Genomic DNA, 17,395 nt, shown 5'->3' on the forward strand with positions numbered 1-17,395 from the left:
CCCCCATCCCCCCCCCCCCCCCCGAAACAACTAACACCATTTGAAAAATTCTACATAATATTTTAAGTAAAATTCTCGATCAAACTATAAGGAAGATCAAATTTTTATTTACTCATGGTTTTATAAAATATACTTTTTGACCGCCGAATCCGTTTGATAAAATCACTTTAGGGGGATGAATTTGCAATGGGACAATTTGGGCTATTCATCTCAAGAGAACCAGTCAAAAACGCAAAGATGTCGGTACAGTCTCTCGTTAGTGCTAAAAAGAAAACGTTTATTGGGTTGCCTGCCCCTTTAGGCTACGTGCCAGGTCTTGGAAGAGGGTAAAAATAATATTTTGAATATCATGAACAAGTAAATTACTCGTTTAAAGTGGAATAACATCTCAAACTAGTATTGGTGGTTTGCTTTTTACTAAAGCAGAAGCCGGTACTTTTTTACATTGTGTACTACTTTAATCATGTTAAGTACTAGTAAGTCAGGAGAAGAGCTTTCTTTTTTATGTAATACTATAGCTGATTTTGCTCTTAATTTGGTCGGACAACTTTCATTTTATTTTGAACTTGATCGCTTGATATAATACACACGCTGACTACTTATTATACCAAGTATTTTCATTTGTATTTTTGTTTTTCCAGTGCAACCGGCTTTACAACAAGATCTGATATTGGTCCGGCAAGAGATATAGATGATATTTCGTAAGTACATGCATGTAAAGGCTGGCTATTTGCATAGTTTATAACCTTCTCTTATGCTGTTATGCTTTGTATAACAATCTGGATTTTTAAATAACTGGAAATATAAGTTTTAAACATGTGCCCATCATCCTGTTATGTTTTTAGTGATGATCGTCATGCACCACCCATAAAGAAGAGCAAAAATGATGATGAAGAGGAGGAAGATTTGAATGATGCTAATTATGATGAGGTGTGATCTATCATTAGAAGAAAGGGTTATAGATATTTGTTCGTATTTTAAAGAAAAGTTGAAATTCCTGGACAATTTCGAACTGTATTCCTAAAAATTAACATTATTAATGCCTGTCCAGTCGTTAGGTTATGTGGGAGGTTAGGTTTTGATTGATTTTAATATTCAATTAGTGGAGCACATGGCTCAGTGGTAAAAGGTGCTGGGCTAGTTGCACAAAGGTCACAGGTTTGTGCCCGGTTGTGGTCACGCCCAGTTGTTGTCACTTGATCTTGTGTTTTGAGTTCTTAGACAAGTGATTTTATCTGCATTGTCGCATTCCACCAACTGCAATTGAGAACCGGCTTATGCTTGTGATGGATGTCCCATCTTGGAGGAGTAAATGACTATTATATGCTTAGCACCATGGAAACTGGAGATAAGCACCAACCCTATGCACCTTCATGGCTCGGAGAAGAATTTGACTTAATTTGATATTCAATAAATCTTAATCTAGGATATAAATGCATTATGTAAATAATAAGTAAAATATAGCATATGGTCATTAGTCGTTGGTATGACTTAGCAATTCATTATTTGAAGATACCTTAGATATCATTGAAGTGGATTAGAAAATGTAAATATTAATAATATATAAATGTAAATTTTGAATGGACTTTTCATTGTTTTCATGATCACTATACAACATCTAAGTGACATTTAATTTCATATAAATCACAGTGATACTGTAACTAAAATTATCTCCCAATGTATGTACACTTTATTAACAAGTGTCTTTTGTTTCCTTCTACCTTATAGTTTACTGGTTATGGAGGAAGTTTATGCGCAAAAGATCCATACGACAAAGATGATGAGGAGGCAGATGCTATATACGAGGAAATTGACAAGAGAATGGATGACAAACGCAGGGAAAGGAGAGAGCTGAAACTGAAAGAGGAATTAGAGAAATATCGTCAGGAAAGACCAAAAATTCAGCAGCAGTTTTCAGATTTAAAGGTACTTATAAGAAATGTGTTGAAAATAAAAAACAAAAATCTAAGTTAAGACAACACATGTAAGATTTGATTATAGGCCTTCATGTAATGTTGTTTTTAAAAATTTTGATTTGCAGAGAGATTTGGCTGCTGTCAGCGAAGATGAGTGGTTGAACATACCAGAGGTAGGGGATGCCAGAAACAAGAAACAGAGGAATGCACGTGCTGAAAAGTAAGGGTTGTATCATGATAAATGTATTGAGAAAAAAGATTAAACCTGAAGATATTAAAAACATGCATACATCTACATACCTGCATGTACCTGTACACATATTAGTTTTAAATGAAAATCCTCTTTATTCTTGACATACATGTACCATACAATTTTTTCTTTCAGATTTACACCGGTTCCAGACAGTGTGTTAGCTAGAGCAGCAGCCAGCACAGGGACAGCAAACACCATATCTGACAGGGACCAGGTATGTCTGTCAATTTTTTTTTTGAGTTTGAATTTATGCAGTTTCTGATGAATTGGCATCATCATCATTAGATACCAATGACTGAATTTTCTTTAGATAAAAGACAATTTAAGAATATGAGAATCAAATGAAAATAGATGACATTGTCTTGGACAAAAGATCATACTTAACTAACATTGATTAAATAACCTCCAATACTTTGTTATTAATAGAATTAAATAATAGAGATATAACTACATATATAATAATTATAATAAATACATGTAAATGTTGGCAAGTGCCAGTTGTTACCTCAAAATAGTTTTATGACCTTTTTAAGTATTGAGCATTTGTATCAACTTTGAAGTTTTTGAATTATTGCTTTTTGTCTACAGAAGTTTGGTGGCTTAAACACCCCATTTGGTGCCATCACCCCTCTAGGAACCTCAACACCCAGTGCAGACATTGACATGAAGAAGATTGGGCAGGCCAGAAACACTTTGATGGATATAAAACTTACACAGGTAACTGTTGATAATGTTGAGGAAATTTCTTTGGTAAAAGCAACAAATATAAAGTACAAATGCTTATCTATTTCTGCTGTGAAATTGAAATGTTTTGTAAAATTATCAGTGGTACACGTATATAATGTCTATTTGCACATTTACTTTATGTATGAGATTCTTCTGTTTTCAGGTGTCGGACTCGGTCAGTGGACAGACGGTGGTGGATCCCAAAGGTTACCTGACAGACTTACAGTCCATGCTGCCTTCTCATGGGGGAGACATCAAGTAAGACTACACACCTATCTGTCCATTAATTGGCTAATAAATCAAAACTCGGATATCAAATAAGACTATTAGGCAATATCTATCTATAAACTTGCTAATAAAGTCAAACCTTGGACATCAAATAAGACTATAAGGCAATACAGTGTATCTATCTATAAACTGACTGATACAGTCAAATCTTGTTATCCAGAACTCCAAGGGAGTTAATCTATACATGGGCATAGTCATTTTTCAAGTGTAATTTTTCATGATTGAAAGTAAGTTTCCAAATGCCTTTTATAAAACTTTTTAAAATTCGAATTTTTGTTACTGATGTTAATAACCTATCATGTTTTGTAGTGATGTGAAAAAAGCCAGACTTCTTCTCAAGTCAGTCAGAGAGACAAATCCCAAACATCCACCAGGTATATTATAAGTTTCATAAGTCTTCTTTTCATCATAACAAAGTAATGTATAATTATATGCAGTTTCAATGTATTAGATTCATTGCATGAAATAACACAGTGCAAGTTCATGTACATCCAAATGTATAAGTACTTTATACAGAGTACTGTAGACATATTATATTTTGCGTGTACGTTGTTTGGCGGAAAGTGATTTTTAAACAAGTTGGCATGGATTTGAATCAGCATATTTGTAAAAGTACCTATTCTTCTACACGTATGCAAGGCATTTAGGGATGTACGATAATTCATTTAGCAGAAGCCGCTTTGTGGTTAAAACAGTAAAAAATACATGGCCTAATGTTATACATCTACAAAACCTCACTCACCCAGTAAAATTAGAAGGGAGCTTGAAATATATAAAAGAGTTTATCATGCAGTAACTGGAGTGTTATACTTTGGGCATTCTATATAAAAAGGGGATTGAAATTGTAATTTTTTTTGCTCTTGAGTGAAAGTGAACACTGGACAGTGCTGAGAAAAAAACAACCCAACAATGTCAGAAAAAAGATTGGACAGCAGGACAGTAGGAATGTACAGTGTAGATGAATTGGAGTTTTCTATATTGGGATCAATGACAGGATTTTAAGCTAGAGTTATCAGAATTCCAGCTTGACCCCCAAAATTGTGATGTACACAAACTGCCTGCAATGCACAGTCTTCCTGATTATATATATATATATATCAGTATATATATTTGCACAATTATTTGAAATGATTCAAATTTTTTCTTTATGGATAGCTTGGATTGCCTCTGCTAGGTTAGAGGAAGTGACAGGAAAGATGCAGATTGCCAGGAATCTGATCATGAAGGGCTGTGAGGAATGTCCAAAGAGTGAAGATGTGTGGCTGGAGGCGGCGAGACTAATGGTCAGTGGCCTTGATACGTTAATGCCTGGTGACATCTATAGCAAGAATTTAATTGCTTATAGCCTTGTGAATTGAAATTTGTATTGTGCATGTAAATATTCTAATTTTTAAAGTCAACAGAGATACAAGATTTCAAACATTCAGCCTGTAAAAAGTTGGCTCAATGAAATAATTCATATTGAGAAATTATAAGAAATACCGTTTACACAGAAATATTCGCCCCCATTTTTATTTTTGTCTCTTTCGCCCTGGTTTTCAGTGGGCATATTTAAGACTGGACAAATTCCATATCTCATATTATCCCTCAGTCTTTAAAAACAACTGTGTCTGGGCAAATTCAAGACAGAGCAAAACTGTTTGGAATGTAGAAAAGTGAAAATTACACAGAGCAAAAATAACCCTATATACAGTTCAGCAAATTCTGCTTAAACTTGTGGTAAATTTGTTACAAGTTACAAGAAAATTATTAGATTAACCAAATATTATATTATTTATAGATTACTATAGAATAAAAAAATAAAGTGTTTAAGGGTCAATTTATCAATAGACAGATGTAAATGTGCATGTAATATGCATGATAATTGTTTATGTAAGTAGTTCAAGTATTTAATACTTTGATACATAACTGCTTTTATAGCCAGGAGACCAGGCCAAAGCCGTGATTGCCCAGGCAGTGCGACACCTCCCCACTGCTGTCAGGGTCTGGATCAAGGCTGCTGACCTGGAGTCAGAGATCAAGGCCAAGAAAAGGGTCTTCAGGAAAGGTATAAATAATAACAGCAAATCGGGGTACTTCTACTGATATAATGAACAAACATGTGTTATTGAAAGTGATTCCAAATTAAATTATAATATGATTTAGTGATTTTGTATTGAGTATAATTTTTATGATTTTGTATTGGTAAAAGGAAATTAGCTTTGACTATAAATGGTGCATGAACCCTGTTTATTTTACAGCTCTAGAGATGATCCCAAACTCTGTTAGACTATGGAAGCAGGCTGTTGAGTTGGAGAATGAGGAGGATGCAAGAATCATGCTGAGTCGAGCTGTGGAGTGTTGCCCAACTAGTGTTGAGGTAGGCATATTTTATATGAATTTTTTACAATTCAGATGTTCTCCTTACATGTATTTCTTTAGTTATACCCACACTTTAGGTGAATCATAAAAATCAAGTTATTTTTATATTGGGTTTATTCTCTTTTAGGTTTTTTTGTTGTCTTAAAAGTTTTCTTTTCTTTTTTTTTTTTGAAAAATATAAAATGTGAAAGTTTTGTTTGTGTTAATAAAGTGCATTAACATGAATACATGTACAGTGGTATGTTATATTTTTCAACTGCATTTCAAACTAGTTCAAACCAGTTTTCGATGAATCTGATAAATCATTGTTAACCTTTGATTTTACAGCTCTGGTTGGCTCTCGCACGTCTAGAGACATATGAGAACGCCAGAAAAGTCTTGAACAAGGCCAGAGAAAACATCCCGACAGACCGACAAATCTGGATCACAGCCGCCAAACTGGAGGAGGCAAATGGAAACATACACATGGTGGAGAAGATTATTGACAGAGGTAAAGGGGGATGAGGTGATAGGAGAATTTGTCGGTCATTGGCATGGTCTAGAGAAATACAGTAATGTGAAGCTGTATACTAGTATAACTGGAATATTTTTAATCATTATTCAATATCCTGAGTAGTGGAAAGTTCAAGCTGAGTGGTAGAAAGTATAGCTATATGGTTCTTCTTGAGAATTTGTATCGGAGACTCTCTCAAAAATTTCATACTTCTTCGTTTGTTTGATCGTAGTCAAATTTGAGACTTGAATTTTCATGTACTGTAATTATGTACATGTGCATTGATACTCAAAAATGATTTTTCACAACAGCTTTGAGTTCTCTAAGAGCCAACATGGTAGAAATCAACAGAGAATTGTGGATCAAGGATGCAGAAGATTGTGAACAAGCAGGCAGCATTCACACCTGTCAGGCCATTGTGTGAGTATGATTGAAATTCATTTATTCTCAAGGTTTAAACTTGTCAATTTATCAATTACTGTCCTTTGTTTATTCATTGAGTATGGTTCTATTTTTTTTTTTTGTTGAAATTCAAACCACACAAAATCTTGCATTCCTTGTAATCTTCATCCTCCTTGTGTAAATGATTCCAGAAAAAGTTGTTATGTTTTGTTTTTAATGTTGAACGTCGCCTACTGGGTATGTTTATTTTTAGCCGAGCTGTGATTGGTGTTGGAGTGGAAGATGAGGACAAGAAACATACATGGATGGAGGATGCCGAATCTGTAAGTATTCTTGTAATTTATTTAGTTAAGTACAGTTACATGCATGACAAAGTAAAGCATTGATTTAAAATTTGCTGGTAATTAATAAATCTTATTCAGTGTTTGAAATTTTGTGTGTCCTGCATGTTTTTTGTGTTGTCTTTCCTAGCTTAAATAGAGTTTAAGTGAACAAAAATAATAGATTTAGAAATTAAGGACAATTAGGATTATCTTGAAAATGTATTGATAAAGTACATGTATATGTAAATGTGCCTCCACAACCAATCTAATTAAAATTAGACGTTCTGAATCTGCTACCGCTTCTCAAACCGTTTGAGAAGCAGTAGCGGATTCAGAACGTCTAATTTTAATTAGATTGCCTCCACAACATGTATTGACTTTTTGAAAAAAAATTTACTTCATTTGAATTAATCAATGCATTTGATTTTTCAGTGTGCTGCCCATGAGGCTTATGAATGTGCCCGGGCCATTTTTGCACATGCTTTGTCAGTCTATCCAAGCAAGAAGAGTATCTGGCTCAGGGCAGCTTACTTTGAGAAAAGTCATGGGACAAGGTAAAAATAAATATTGAAATATCAAATAAGAATATTTTGTAATGATTTTATATACATGTACATCATGATCCTGTGTTACTCTAAACTCTTTTAGTAAAACTGTTTGCTCAGTACATGAATATTGTCTCAATGTAAATTCTAACAGCAGTATGAGGGGTTGAAAACCAGATGTTTCTTTTGATTAAAACTTCCAATTTTAAACTGACTTAACTTTTCCCAGGGAGTCTCTGGAATCTCTGCTACAAAGAGCAGTGGCCCATTGTCCAAAAGCTGAGGTTCTCTGGCTGATGGGAGCCAAATCCAAGTGGTTGGCTGTAAGTGTTGATTTTTAATACTAATCTTATACATTTGTATCAACAATATCTACTTGAATTCTCTGTTATTATTCTCTGATTTTAAGTCTCCTGAACTAAACTTTATTTGATATTCCTTGTGTAATTTAACTCTTTTATTTTTTTGTGCAAATACAGGCTTTTTGCACAGTGTGCTTTAGCAATTTTTCGCAAATACATGTAGGAACATCAAAAAACTTTATCTCAATGTATCTACATGTGTACTTGAATTCGCAGAACTAAACTTTATTTGATATTCCCTGTGTAATTGAATTTATTTATTATTATTTTTTGTGTGCAAATACAGGCTTTTTGCATAAAAAGTTTTCGCAATATTTTACAAATATAAACATAAAAAAAAAGTTGAAATCTTAAATGAAAATCACGAAATGTTTAATTTCTTACTACAACAGGGAGATGTGCCTGCTGCCAGAAGCATCTTGGCCTTGGCTTTCCAGGCCAATCCCAACAGTGAAGAAATCTGGCTGGCAGCAGTGAAGCTAGAATCAGAGAACAATGAGTTTGAAAGAGCCAGGCGGCTGCTACAGAAGGCCCGAGCCAGTGCTCCTACAGCCAGGGTAACTGAATGTACTGTATACAGAGAAATATTTGCCCCCGTTTTATTTTTGCCATTTTAGTCCTTATGGTCAGTTGGCAAAGGACTATGTGCGGTATGGTCAAATATCTGCCCCCGATTTTAACCAATTTTTAAATAGTATCGTATAAAAATAAAATCTTCACAAATTATTGTATAGAGGATGCCTATAACTATAATTATGATTTAAGTCATCATTGCTCTTTCGCTGTGTATCTATGACGTCACCTAAATGGCCCAAATCCCGCAAATTTGCAAACAAATGAAAATATTCTCATTTTTGCTCTATATTTTGCATTCGGAAGTATAGAGCGCAGGTCTGCTCAAGTGCGATTTTAACATATGTTTTTCTTCAGATAGTTATACACATTATACTAAAATATGGTACTTGAGCAAGCCTGCGCTCGATGTTTCCCAGTCGAAAAACCATCGGAAAACACCCATATTTTGCTACAAAACATCAATTTATCAAAATAATGCAATATTCATGACGTCATTTCTACATTATGACGTCACTATGGTGATAACCTTTTACACCTTTATTTCCAATATGATTTTAACGATCTTTCACCTTATTTTAAAGCTCTTTCTAAAACTTTGATTTTGGGGGGCAAAAATTGCATAAAACCGCACTTAGTCCTTTAATACTGAATTTAATGTCTCAAATTATCTCTCTGTGTCTTGGCGAATTCAAGACAGGGCAAACTGTTTGCAAGTTTAGAAGGGCAAAAACTACATGTGGCAGAAATAAACCTGTATACAGTATATGATTGTGTGTTTGGGGATTGGGGTTTAGGTTTGAGTTTGCAAGTGGACAACAACTTCATTTCACATTCAGTATGCGCAGACAAATTTGAATTGAACTATAAGAAATAAACTACCTTTTACCTGATTATCCCTAAAGGATATTTGCATTTTTTTGAAATACCAGCAATTAAGAGAATTGCATCTATAGCTAACAATTTCTAATTTCATTGACAAGGTGATGATGAAATCTATCAAACTGGAATGGTGTCTTGGAGAAATCAAGAATGCACACACATTGCTACAGGAAGCTGTCAAACATTATCCAGACTTTGCTAAGGTCAGTAAAAGGAGAGAGAGAGAGAGAGAGAGAGAGAGAGAGAGAGAGAGAGAGAGAGAGATTTAATGTTTTATTAAATGATTAAATTATTAATTCTGCTACTTACAACTTATACATCAGTGTACATGTGGTTATGTATAGAGTATTAATTCTTGTTATCCATGTAGCTGTGGATGATGAAGGGACAGATTGAGGAGCAAAATAACAACAAAGAATTGGCTAGAGAGGCCTACAACCAAGGGGTAAGTCGTGTGGTTACAGGGTTATTACACTTGTTACATTTGTCAGTTTCGGCACAGGTTGCGTTGTCAATTTCTTTGCTCATATACCCATCACTTACTGTGCTATTAATTTTCTACAAAAAATATTCTTCAAATTTTTTAAATAAATCTTTATAAATTTTGCTGTTTTAATATAAGATTCATTGCACTTTTCTGTTCCATTAAATCATCCTGGTCAGTTTGATATCACTATCATAAATAAAATTTCTAATCTTTTTACCAAAGAAAATTGTTGAGATCTAAGAAATACAATGTATTTAAACATTGCAGCTGAAGAAATGTCCCCGCGCGATTCCTTTGTGGCTACTGATGTCACGCTTGGAGGAGAAGTCAGGGCAGCTGATTAAGGCCAGGTCCATTCTGGAGAAAGCCAGGTTAAAAAATCCACAGTGTGCTGAACTCTGGTAAGTATCAAACCTTTATAGTAATATTTTGTGTATTCTTATGAAGCAGTAACATAAAACAGAGAGTTTTCCTTTGAAATCTCTTTGTAATGCATTGATTGAGAACCGCCAACATTGAAATAGCTTGTTAAGTCTTATTTTGTAATACATTGTGTGTTGTAATACATAATGTGAAATAAACATAAGTATCAAAATTCACATGTAACTGACATAAAAATTATTCATTTTTTAAAAAAAACCTGTGTATTTTTTATGGTTTTTTTCTTCTGAAATGTACATGTATTTTTCATTATTTTATTAAGGCTAGAAGCAGTTCGAGTAGAGAACAGGGGCGGTCTGAAGAATATAGCACAAACACTTATGGCAAGAGGTATTCTTCCAAATTTGTACATTTGGGGTGTATGTATTACATGTATTAATGAGAACAATTTAAAGAAGGAAAGAATTTTTTCAATGCATACTAATTTTTCAGAATCATTTTTTTGTTACCTGTATTAAAAGATCTGTTTTACAGATGTACCTTCTACCTTGTATTTAGAGGACGTAATAAACCAAGATTCTCCCTTGTTTTGTAGCTTTACAGGAGTGTCCAAACTCTGGAATTCTGTGGGCTGAGTCTATCGCAATGGAGCCAAGACCTCAACGAAAAACAAAATCAGTTGATGCCCTGCGCAAATGTGAACACGACCCTCATGTACTTCTAGCAGCCTCCAAGTAAGGATGCTGAGTACATTATCAAATGTTTAACAAACTGAATGAATTAATAGCATGTTAAGATCCAACTCAATAGTACCTTCCTTTCAGAGCAAACTAGAGGAAAAAATTAGAGTACACAAAAATGAATAAGTTGTTAAATCCATTACTTTTCAGATACATATTTTGGGCAGAAAGAAAGGTAGCCAAGGCCAGGGAGTGGTTTAATCGTACGGTCAAGATAGAGCCAGACCTGGGTGATGCCTGGGCATATTTCTACAAGTTTGAGCAGGCTCACGGTGATGAGGTATGGTAGTTAGTTTATTCTGATTTTTAATATTCCACTAGTCTTAAGAACATTTTTGTTATGTAAATGAATAAGAGTTAATTTTTTGGGTGGTCATGAGCAAAAAGCTATTGCTTTGATTTTTTATTGTGCAAGATTATGTCATACATTATGTAATAAGCATTTTCATTTTCAGGATTCCCAGGCAGACATTAAGAAGAGATGTATTAATGCCGACCCTAAGCATGGAGAGTTTTGGTGTCAAGTGTCCAAAGATATAAAAAACTGGAGACTCAGAACGGAGCAGATTCTGCCGTTGGTGGCGGACTGCCTACCATTGCCCACATGAGGGAAATAATGGTGTCTTGATGATAAAACTTTTTTATTTGGCATTGTCTTACAATGAGATTTTGTCATTTTTATCAGAAGTTTTATGAAGAAGAAGTTAGGTCTGTTGCAGTAGGAAGTTTTATGATTGTAACTTTCAATGATAGGCCGTTAAAGGGAGTGACATGTAACTTGGATGAAATGAATTATCATCTGTGAACTGTTACCAATCTTCTGTATTTGTATGATTCAATATTGATGAGATGTACATGTACATATACATATATTGCTGCATCCATTAGAATTTACTGATAATACAGATATTTTGTAAATGTATAGCCTATGGTTTTTGTGTTTATTTTATACTTGTACTCAAGGGTTCTTGATTTTTTACTTCAATTCAGAAGATATTAATACCTGTAGTTCAGATGAGCACATTTTGAAGTGACTAAGTACATGTACATGCCCTTTGTTCTGAGAGGGAATCATTTGACATCAACAAAATAATGATTTTCTTTCATGTAAGGTTTGTGTTTAGTTTTGGCTCCATCCCCGGTTCTTCCAGTACACATTTTATTACAGATCAAGACAGTTCACAAATAAAATCAGTCTTTTCTGCAAGTTAACTGTAAACAGAGATGAAAATTAACATTTAATTGCCTTTTGAGTGAAAGGTCATAAAGACGGAATATCTTTATTTTCTTTACACTGGTCTGGAATATTTTGTGAGAAATTTTCTTTCTGGTCATCATAACTTATGTTTATTGTGTAGGGGGAAAAATTGGAAGCGCAATCCTGTATGTTTTATGAAGTGATTAATTTGAATTTAAGGAACCTTTGCAAAGTAAACACTATGTAATGCATCACTTAACATCGAGTATTTTGGCAAGGTTCTTAATACTAGTTTAATGATCTAACTAGTTTTAAGGTGCATGAACTTTCTGAGTACGGGAGTAAAATATTTACTTGTGAGGTGATTATAAATTCTAATTAAGGAATTAAAATGAAACGCTTCAGCATGCCTTGGAATTTGTAAGCATAATTGAACAGGTATGAGGCGGCACTTAACTTGACAAATGGCCATTAACCCAATGGGGGTTGTCTCGCTTTATTAAAAGATCTTGCACCTAAATAGATTTTTTGGGGAAGAACTAAGGCCTATTGATACATCATCCATTAATATATTGTGATGTGTGACGATGTTAACTTTCATTTTGATTTTACTTTTACTTTTTGCATAACTTTGTAGCAATGGTATGTTTATAACGTTCGGCGTAGTATTGTCAGATAAATGGTCTGGCTAATTTGAAATCAATTAAAATTGTATTAATCAACTAAACCTTACACATGCTGGTTCAACACATTGGAAAGTCGTTTACTGTTAAATTACATTTTTCTTGCCAAATTTGATTATGTCTCTCTATTATAATTATATTTTTGTGAACAAAATCATATCATCAAAAGTAAATCAGCAACATGTAAATTTAGCAGTATTTAACGTTTGTTATTGTTGATGACAGCCTCAAGAAGTCTCAAGCAATGTAAACCTTAGAAACATGAAATTACGCAGTTTGGAAATATGGTTAAGATTAAGGTAATATAATACTGGTTTTTTTATTGAGTGAATGTTGAAAAATGTTGTTAGAAATATGGATTACACAACTAAGTGGAATACAAAATTTTGTTGTTTGGTTGGTTGGTTGACCGTTGGTTGGGTTGGAGGCAAAGAGCAAGCTTGGGCTGTATAATTTTTTAGCATTCGACTAATCGAATTGAAAGACTTCAATGTGCTGTTAACATTAACATATAGGAAACTCTCTAACTCTCTCTCTCTCTCTCTCTCTCTCTCTCTCTCTCTCTCTCTGTGCGTGTGTGTGTGTGTGTGTGTATGAAATGGTGTGAAAATCGAGACGTCACGACGAAAGTACTCCATTCAAAACACCACAAAATGTGCAATGATACCAACTTACCGTACCTGATGCATACTGTGTTTTGAAAAAAGTAAAGGTACATTCGAATATAAATAGGGAATGGAATAAGTACTAGTAAATGCAATGTAATAATTTACATGTATTTTAAAACTAAAATATAATAATCATAATATATGAATATGATATGAAGACTTTACTTTTACCCAATACTGCGACATGATCAACGTAAGTTAAGGTGAAGTTTCAGAATAAAACATTTTCCGAAATTGTAATGAGAAAAGTCCATCCTTAAATTCAAAGGCCATAAATTTTTACCTCTAAATCCAGAGTGTACATAAAAATGCATAGGGTAAATATTTGTTGAATAAATATATTAAATTACTTGTAAATGCATATTTCCGATGGTGTTTATACTTTATTATTATTACAGTGTTATTTGCAACGAAAGGATACGTTTTTCAGTCAAAACGTGTTTTGAAAAATTTCAAAACCACATCTTTATAGATTACAAAAAAATGGAAAATATAAACTCATGCAAATTTTATCTAATCAAGAATGCAAGACAATATCGAATCTTTGTTTCTATTCATTCAGATTTAAAATCTTAGATACTGTACGATACTGAAGTAAACATATTTGGGAGGATCCTCAGTCTAGAAAACATCTTTACAAAGACACATCGGAAACAGGATTTAGGTATTACGAAAAAAGGGAAAATGGTAAAATTCTTGAAAGTATTCAGCATTACTAAATGCGATAAAAAAAATCAATCTAAAAAATTCAAATACAAATGCATATATATATATATATATATATATATATATATATATATATATATATATATATATATATATATATATATATATATATATATATATCTATCTCTGGCATTTTTTGGTAGATGGATTCATTTACAACACGTGTTAGTGTTGTTATTGTTATTCTGGGGTGTTTGGAATGCTCGTATGTCTATTTTTCTCGACGATGTCCAGCCTGGCAGATCAGCAACGGAATACGTAAAGAGACATGGGAAAAACAAACAATTCTTCAGTGCTTTCAGTTTGACGCCAATGATACAAACTCCAGACATATATGTAAGATATCCATGGTTGTTTTGCCATATTTCTACAAAATCGTATTTTAACAGTACTTTTCAACGGTTTGTCCTTCTATCGATCTGTTATATGCTGAGTTTACCGTTTTAAAGGGGCATGGTCATGATTTTGGTAAAATTGAATTTTAATATTTTTATTATTTACAATGCTTAAAGAATGTATTTCTTATGATCAAGTGAAGTTTGAGAGTCAGTTGTAAAGTTATGAACAAGATACAAGGCTCACAACTCTTTGTCATGTAAACAAGGCTCGTGCCCTGTTTTTGTTTACATAGGTTCAATATACCAGTAAATTTTCTTTTTCAAGCAGATTTGTGTATCTCAAAAAGTTTAACATTCAAAATGAAAACGAAAGGTTTGTTTACAAAGCAAAGAATTGTAAGCTCTGTAACTCGCTTAAAACTCGGAAAAATAATTTTTGACCAAAATCGTGACCATGCCCCTTTAATCGCATGACATAATATTTAAATTTTGAATTTTCTTGTTCTTTGTTATAATTTCAAAGGAATATACCAGTATTTTTATAAGCATATTTTGTGAAAAATAAATTTTATCTTTATAAAAATATGAAAACATATTTTTTTAGATCTCAATAATGGCTTGACTAGCTTGAATTGTGAAACTGCGGGAAAAGATCATTTTTTACAAGCTCTGACCGAATTTTCGACCAAATTGTACGATACCAATCACATTCTATCTGCTGCATACTGTGTAGAGAAGAAAGGTAATAGTAATTAATCTTTACAAGATATTTACAAGTGTGTTACACATTTACCTTAAACTTTTGATTAAAATTAGTTGGCGAATTTTGGTAAGCAAAATAACATACCTTTTTCAGATTATAAACTTGTAAACTGCTCAATGCCAATGAGGAAATTTTCCTACATGAAAGGATTCGACATTATGTATTACTCGCGAGTTTTAAGAAAAATAGTCAGGTATTTATGCAGTTTTTGGTTATCTTTCCGCTCAATAATCAGTAATGTTAATAGTATTTTGAAATCTTTATTCCAAGTAAAAGTTTAATTCAAGATAAAAATTTGAAGACTGTCATTACATACATGTATACTAGTACTTGCAACACTTATCGCGATTTTATTACTTATTGTTAGAATCCTGATACGGATATCAAAATATGCTTTATATTGAAAAATATATTTATGCATATAATAGCTTGATGTGATTAAATTTAAATGCAAACCTCTGTATAATACTTTTTTGAATGGTTATAATTGCAGTTGAATGTTTTCTTGTTTGTGTTGTATCATTTAAAGAATTACGCATACTTGGATTTTTATTTATTTTTAGTGCTCCCTCTGAATTTGACAACACTACCTTTCAAATAGAGCTGTGTGACCTGGAGCGATTATAGGGGAAAAAGAAAGAAATGATGGACATCATCCTTAGAAAAAAATACCAGTTTTTTGTTTGTCCAAATATATTATGTTTTGACAAATGATACTTGTAATATGTACAATAACTTAAACAGGTCGAGACCACTATATTTTATGACGTCGGCATAAATTTGCATACTAAATTAGCCATCTGTTTACTTTTATCGACAAACCAATCAGGCGAATGAGTTGCAAGGCATTGTGGGCTACTACAAGTTTCAATGTACACAAAGCGTATTGAAAATATATACCATTTTGAATTGTCCTTTGGAAACTCATTTTGAATGATGTTTCAGAATTTATGAAATTAATATGGACAGTTATGTCTGAACTTCAATTTCTATGCTCACATTAAAAAACTATTGCATATGAGGACTTTTATCAACCTATTTAAATACCCCATTGTCACTGTTCAAAAGAGAGGTACGTCCTATAGAATTAGAACCAGCGAGTACCGTTTTTTCACGTGATATCCTATATTTAAGGCAACATTATTAGAATGCGCGTTGATATTTTCTACAGGGACATTCATCAGAATGCTTAACGGACAAAATACAATATGCTGCACAGCTTGCGCTGATCATTTTTGAAGCAACAATTGATAAACTAAAACAACAGTATTTTTCAATGTGAGCATGGAACAAAGTTAATGGTACGTAATATTTCCTTTTTTACCTTCTAAAGTAAAAATCAAGATGTACAAACATTCCGGCAAGCAATTAAATATTGTGAATAAAACAGACAAAAACCACGTGCGTCTGTTTAATCGTAAACACGTTGTAGACCGTCATGCGTTGCAACTCATTCACTGGATTGGAGAATCTGTTTGACGAAAATACTGTCACGTGTTAAATAATGCTATCCATATAAGGCAGTGTACCCGACCTGTTAAACTCAGGTCTCTCATCTTAGAATGTTTTATTCTGATGAATGTCCTTAATCTTATGCAAAAAGGAATGGTCTTTTCTCTTCGCACAGCTTGTTAACAACGGAATCAATAAAGATAACGTTTGGGTTTTTGTTATGACTGTTCAGAACATGTATTGAGACTAGTATAAAGTGGTTTTTTTTATTGATAGAGTATTATCAGCGGATAGAGTAGGGTAAACGTCTAACACGATTCTCTGTAAGTCTCAGGCACGTAGCAAAGCTTTTATCCGGTTACTGCAAAAGCAAACTACTGACTGTAAGCCGGCAAATCGCAAATGTTACCATATATATATAGCACAACTTCAAAAGTAAACTCAGCGCCAGAGTAAAAGTTTCCGCTATATCAAATAGTTACACAGAGTGCCCTGTTTTTTTATATGTATTTTTTATTTGTTTGTGAATAAAGTCAGCGAGAAGTGTTTTTGCTGTTTTCTTATTTATTTAAGTGTTTTTAAAAACAAGACAATGCATTTTGGTTACATACAATACGCAAGATTTAACATGAACTACTTTACAAAGCATTGGTATTCGGCTACACATCAAAGAAACTGGGGATTTTATAATATATGCTTGTTTCAAAATCGAATGCACTGTTGATTTATTTCCACTAGACAAACATAATTTTCTTAATAGCCGCTTACAAAATTTAGTCGCTCTCTGACGCTTTGCCGACTTTTTAGAGGTCCGTGTTGCTCTGCTTTGAATTTG

The 17,395-nt window shown here is 33.2% G+C and overlaps 2 protein-coding genes across 2 annotated transcripts; both read left to right on the forward strand.

Annotated features, from left to right (window-relative positions):
- The first annotated feature begins 186 nt into the window (after positions 1 to 186).
- On the forward strand, positions 187 to 11,653 carry LOC128163037 (pre-mRNA-processing factor 6-like). Its single transcript, XM_052826499.1, has 25 exons — positions 187 to 326; positions 642 to 701; positions 846 to 930; positions 1,729 to 1,926; positions 2,042 to 2,136; positions 2,302 to 2,383; positions 2,758 to 2,886; positions 3,059 to 3,153; positions 3,493 to 3,557; positions 4,339 to 4,466; positions 5,104 to 5,230; positions 5,424 to 5,542; positions 5,872 to 6,034; positions 6,349 to 6,457; positions 6,693 to 6,762; positions 7,195 to 7,316; positions 7,537 to 7,630; positions 8,062 to 8,226; positions 9,226 to 9,327; positions 9,495 to 9,569; positions 9,879 to 10,012; positions 10,315 to 10,382; positions 10,588 to 10,726; positions 10,883 to 11,012; positions 11,188 to 11,653. Exons 1-25 carry the CDS (start codon positions 187 to 189, stop codon positions 11,338 to 11,340), a joined length of 2,847 nt encoding a protein of 948 aa, XP_052682459.1. The 3' UTR covers positions 11,341 to 11,653.
- A 2,482-nt stretch (positions 11,654 to 14,135) lies between these two features.
- LOC128164358 (uncharacterized) lies at positions 14,136 to 15,743 on the forward strand. The gene is made up of 4 exons (XM_052828183.1): positions 14,136 to 14,343; positions 14,950 to 15,087; positions 15,202 to 15,301; positions 15,672 to 15,743. Exons 1-4 carry the CDS (start codon positions 14,151 to 14,153, stop codon positions 15,733 to 15,735), a joined length of 495 nt encoding a protein of 164 aa, XP_052684143.1. The 5' UTR covers positions 14,136 to 14,150; the 3' UTR covers positions 15,736 to 15,743.
- Positions 15,744 to 17,395: the final 1,652 nt, after the last annotated feature.

This window comes from Crassostrea angulata, chromosome 1 (genome assembly GCF_025612915.1).
Source record: "Crassostrea angulata isolate pt1a10 chromosome 1, ASM2561291v2, whole genome shotgun sequence".
Taxonomy (NCBI): Eukaryota; Metazoa; Mollusca; class Bivalvia; order Ostreida; family Ostreidae; genus Magallana; species Magallana angulata.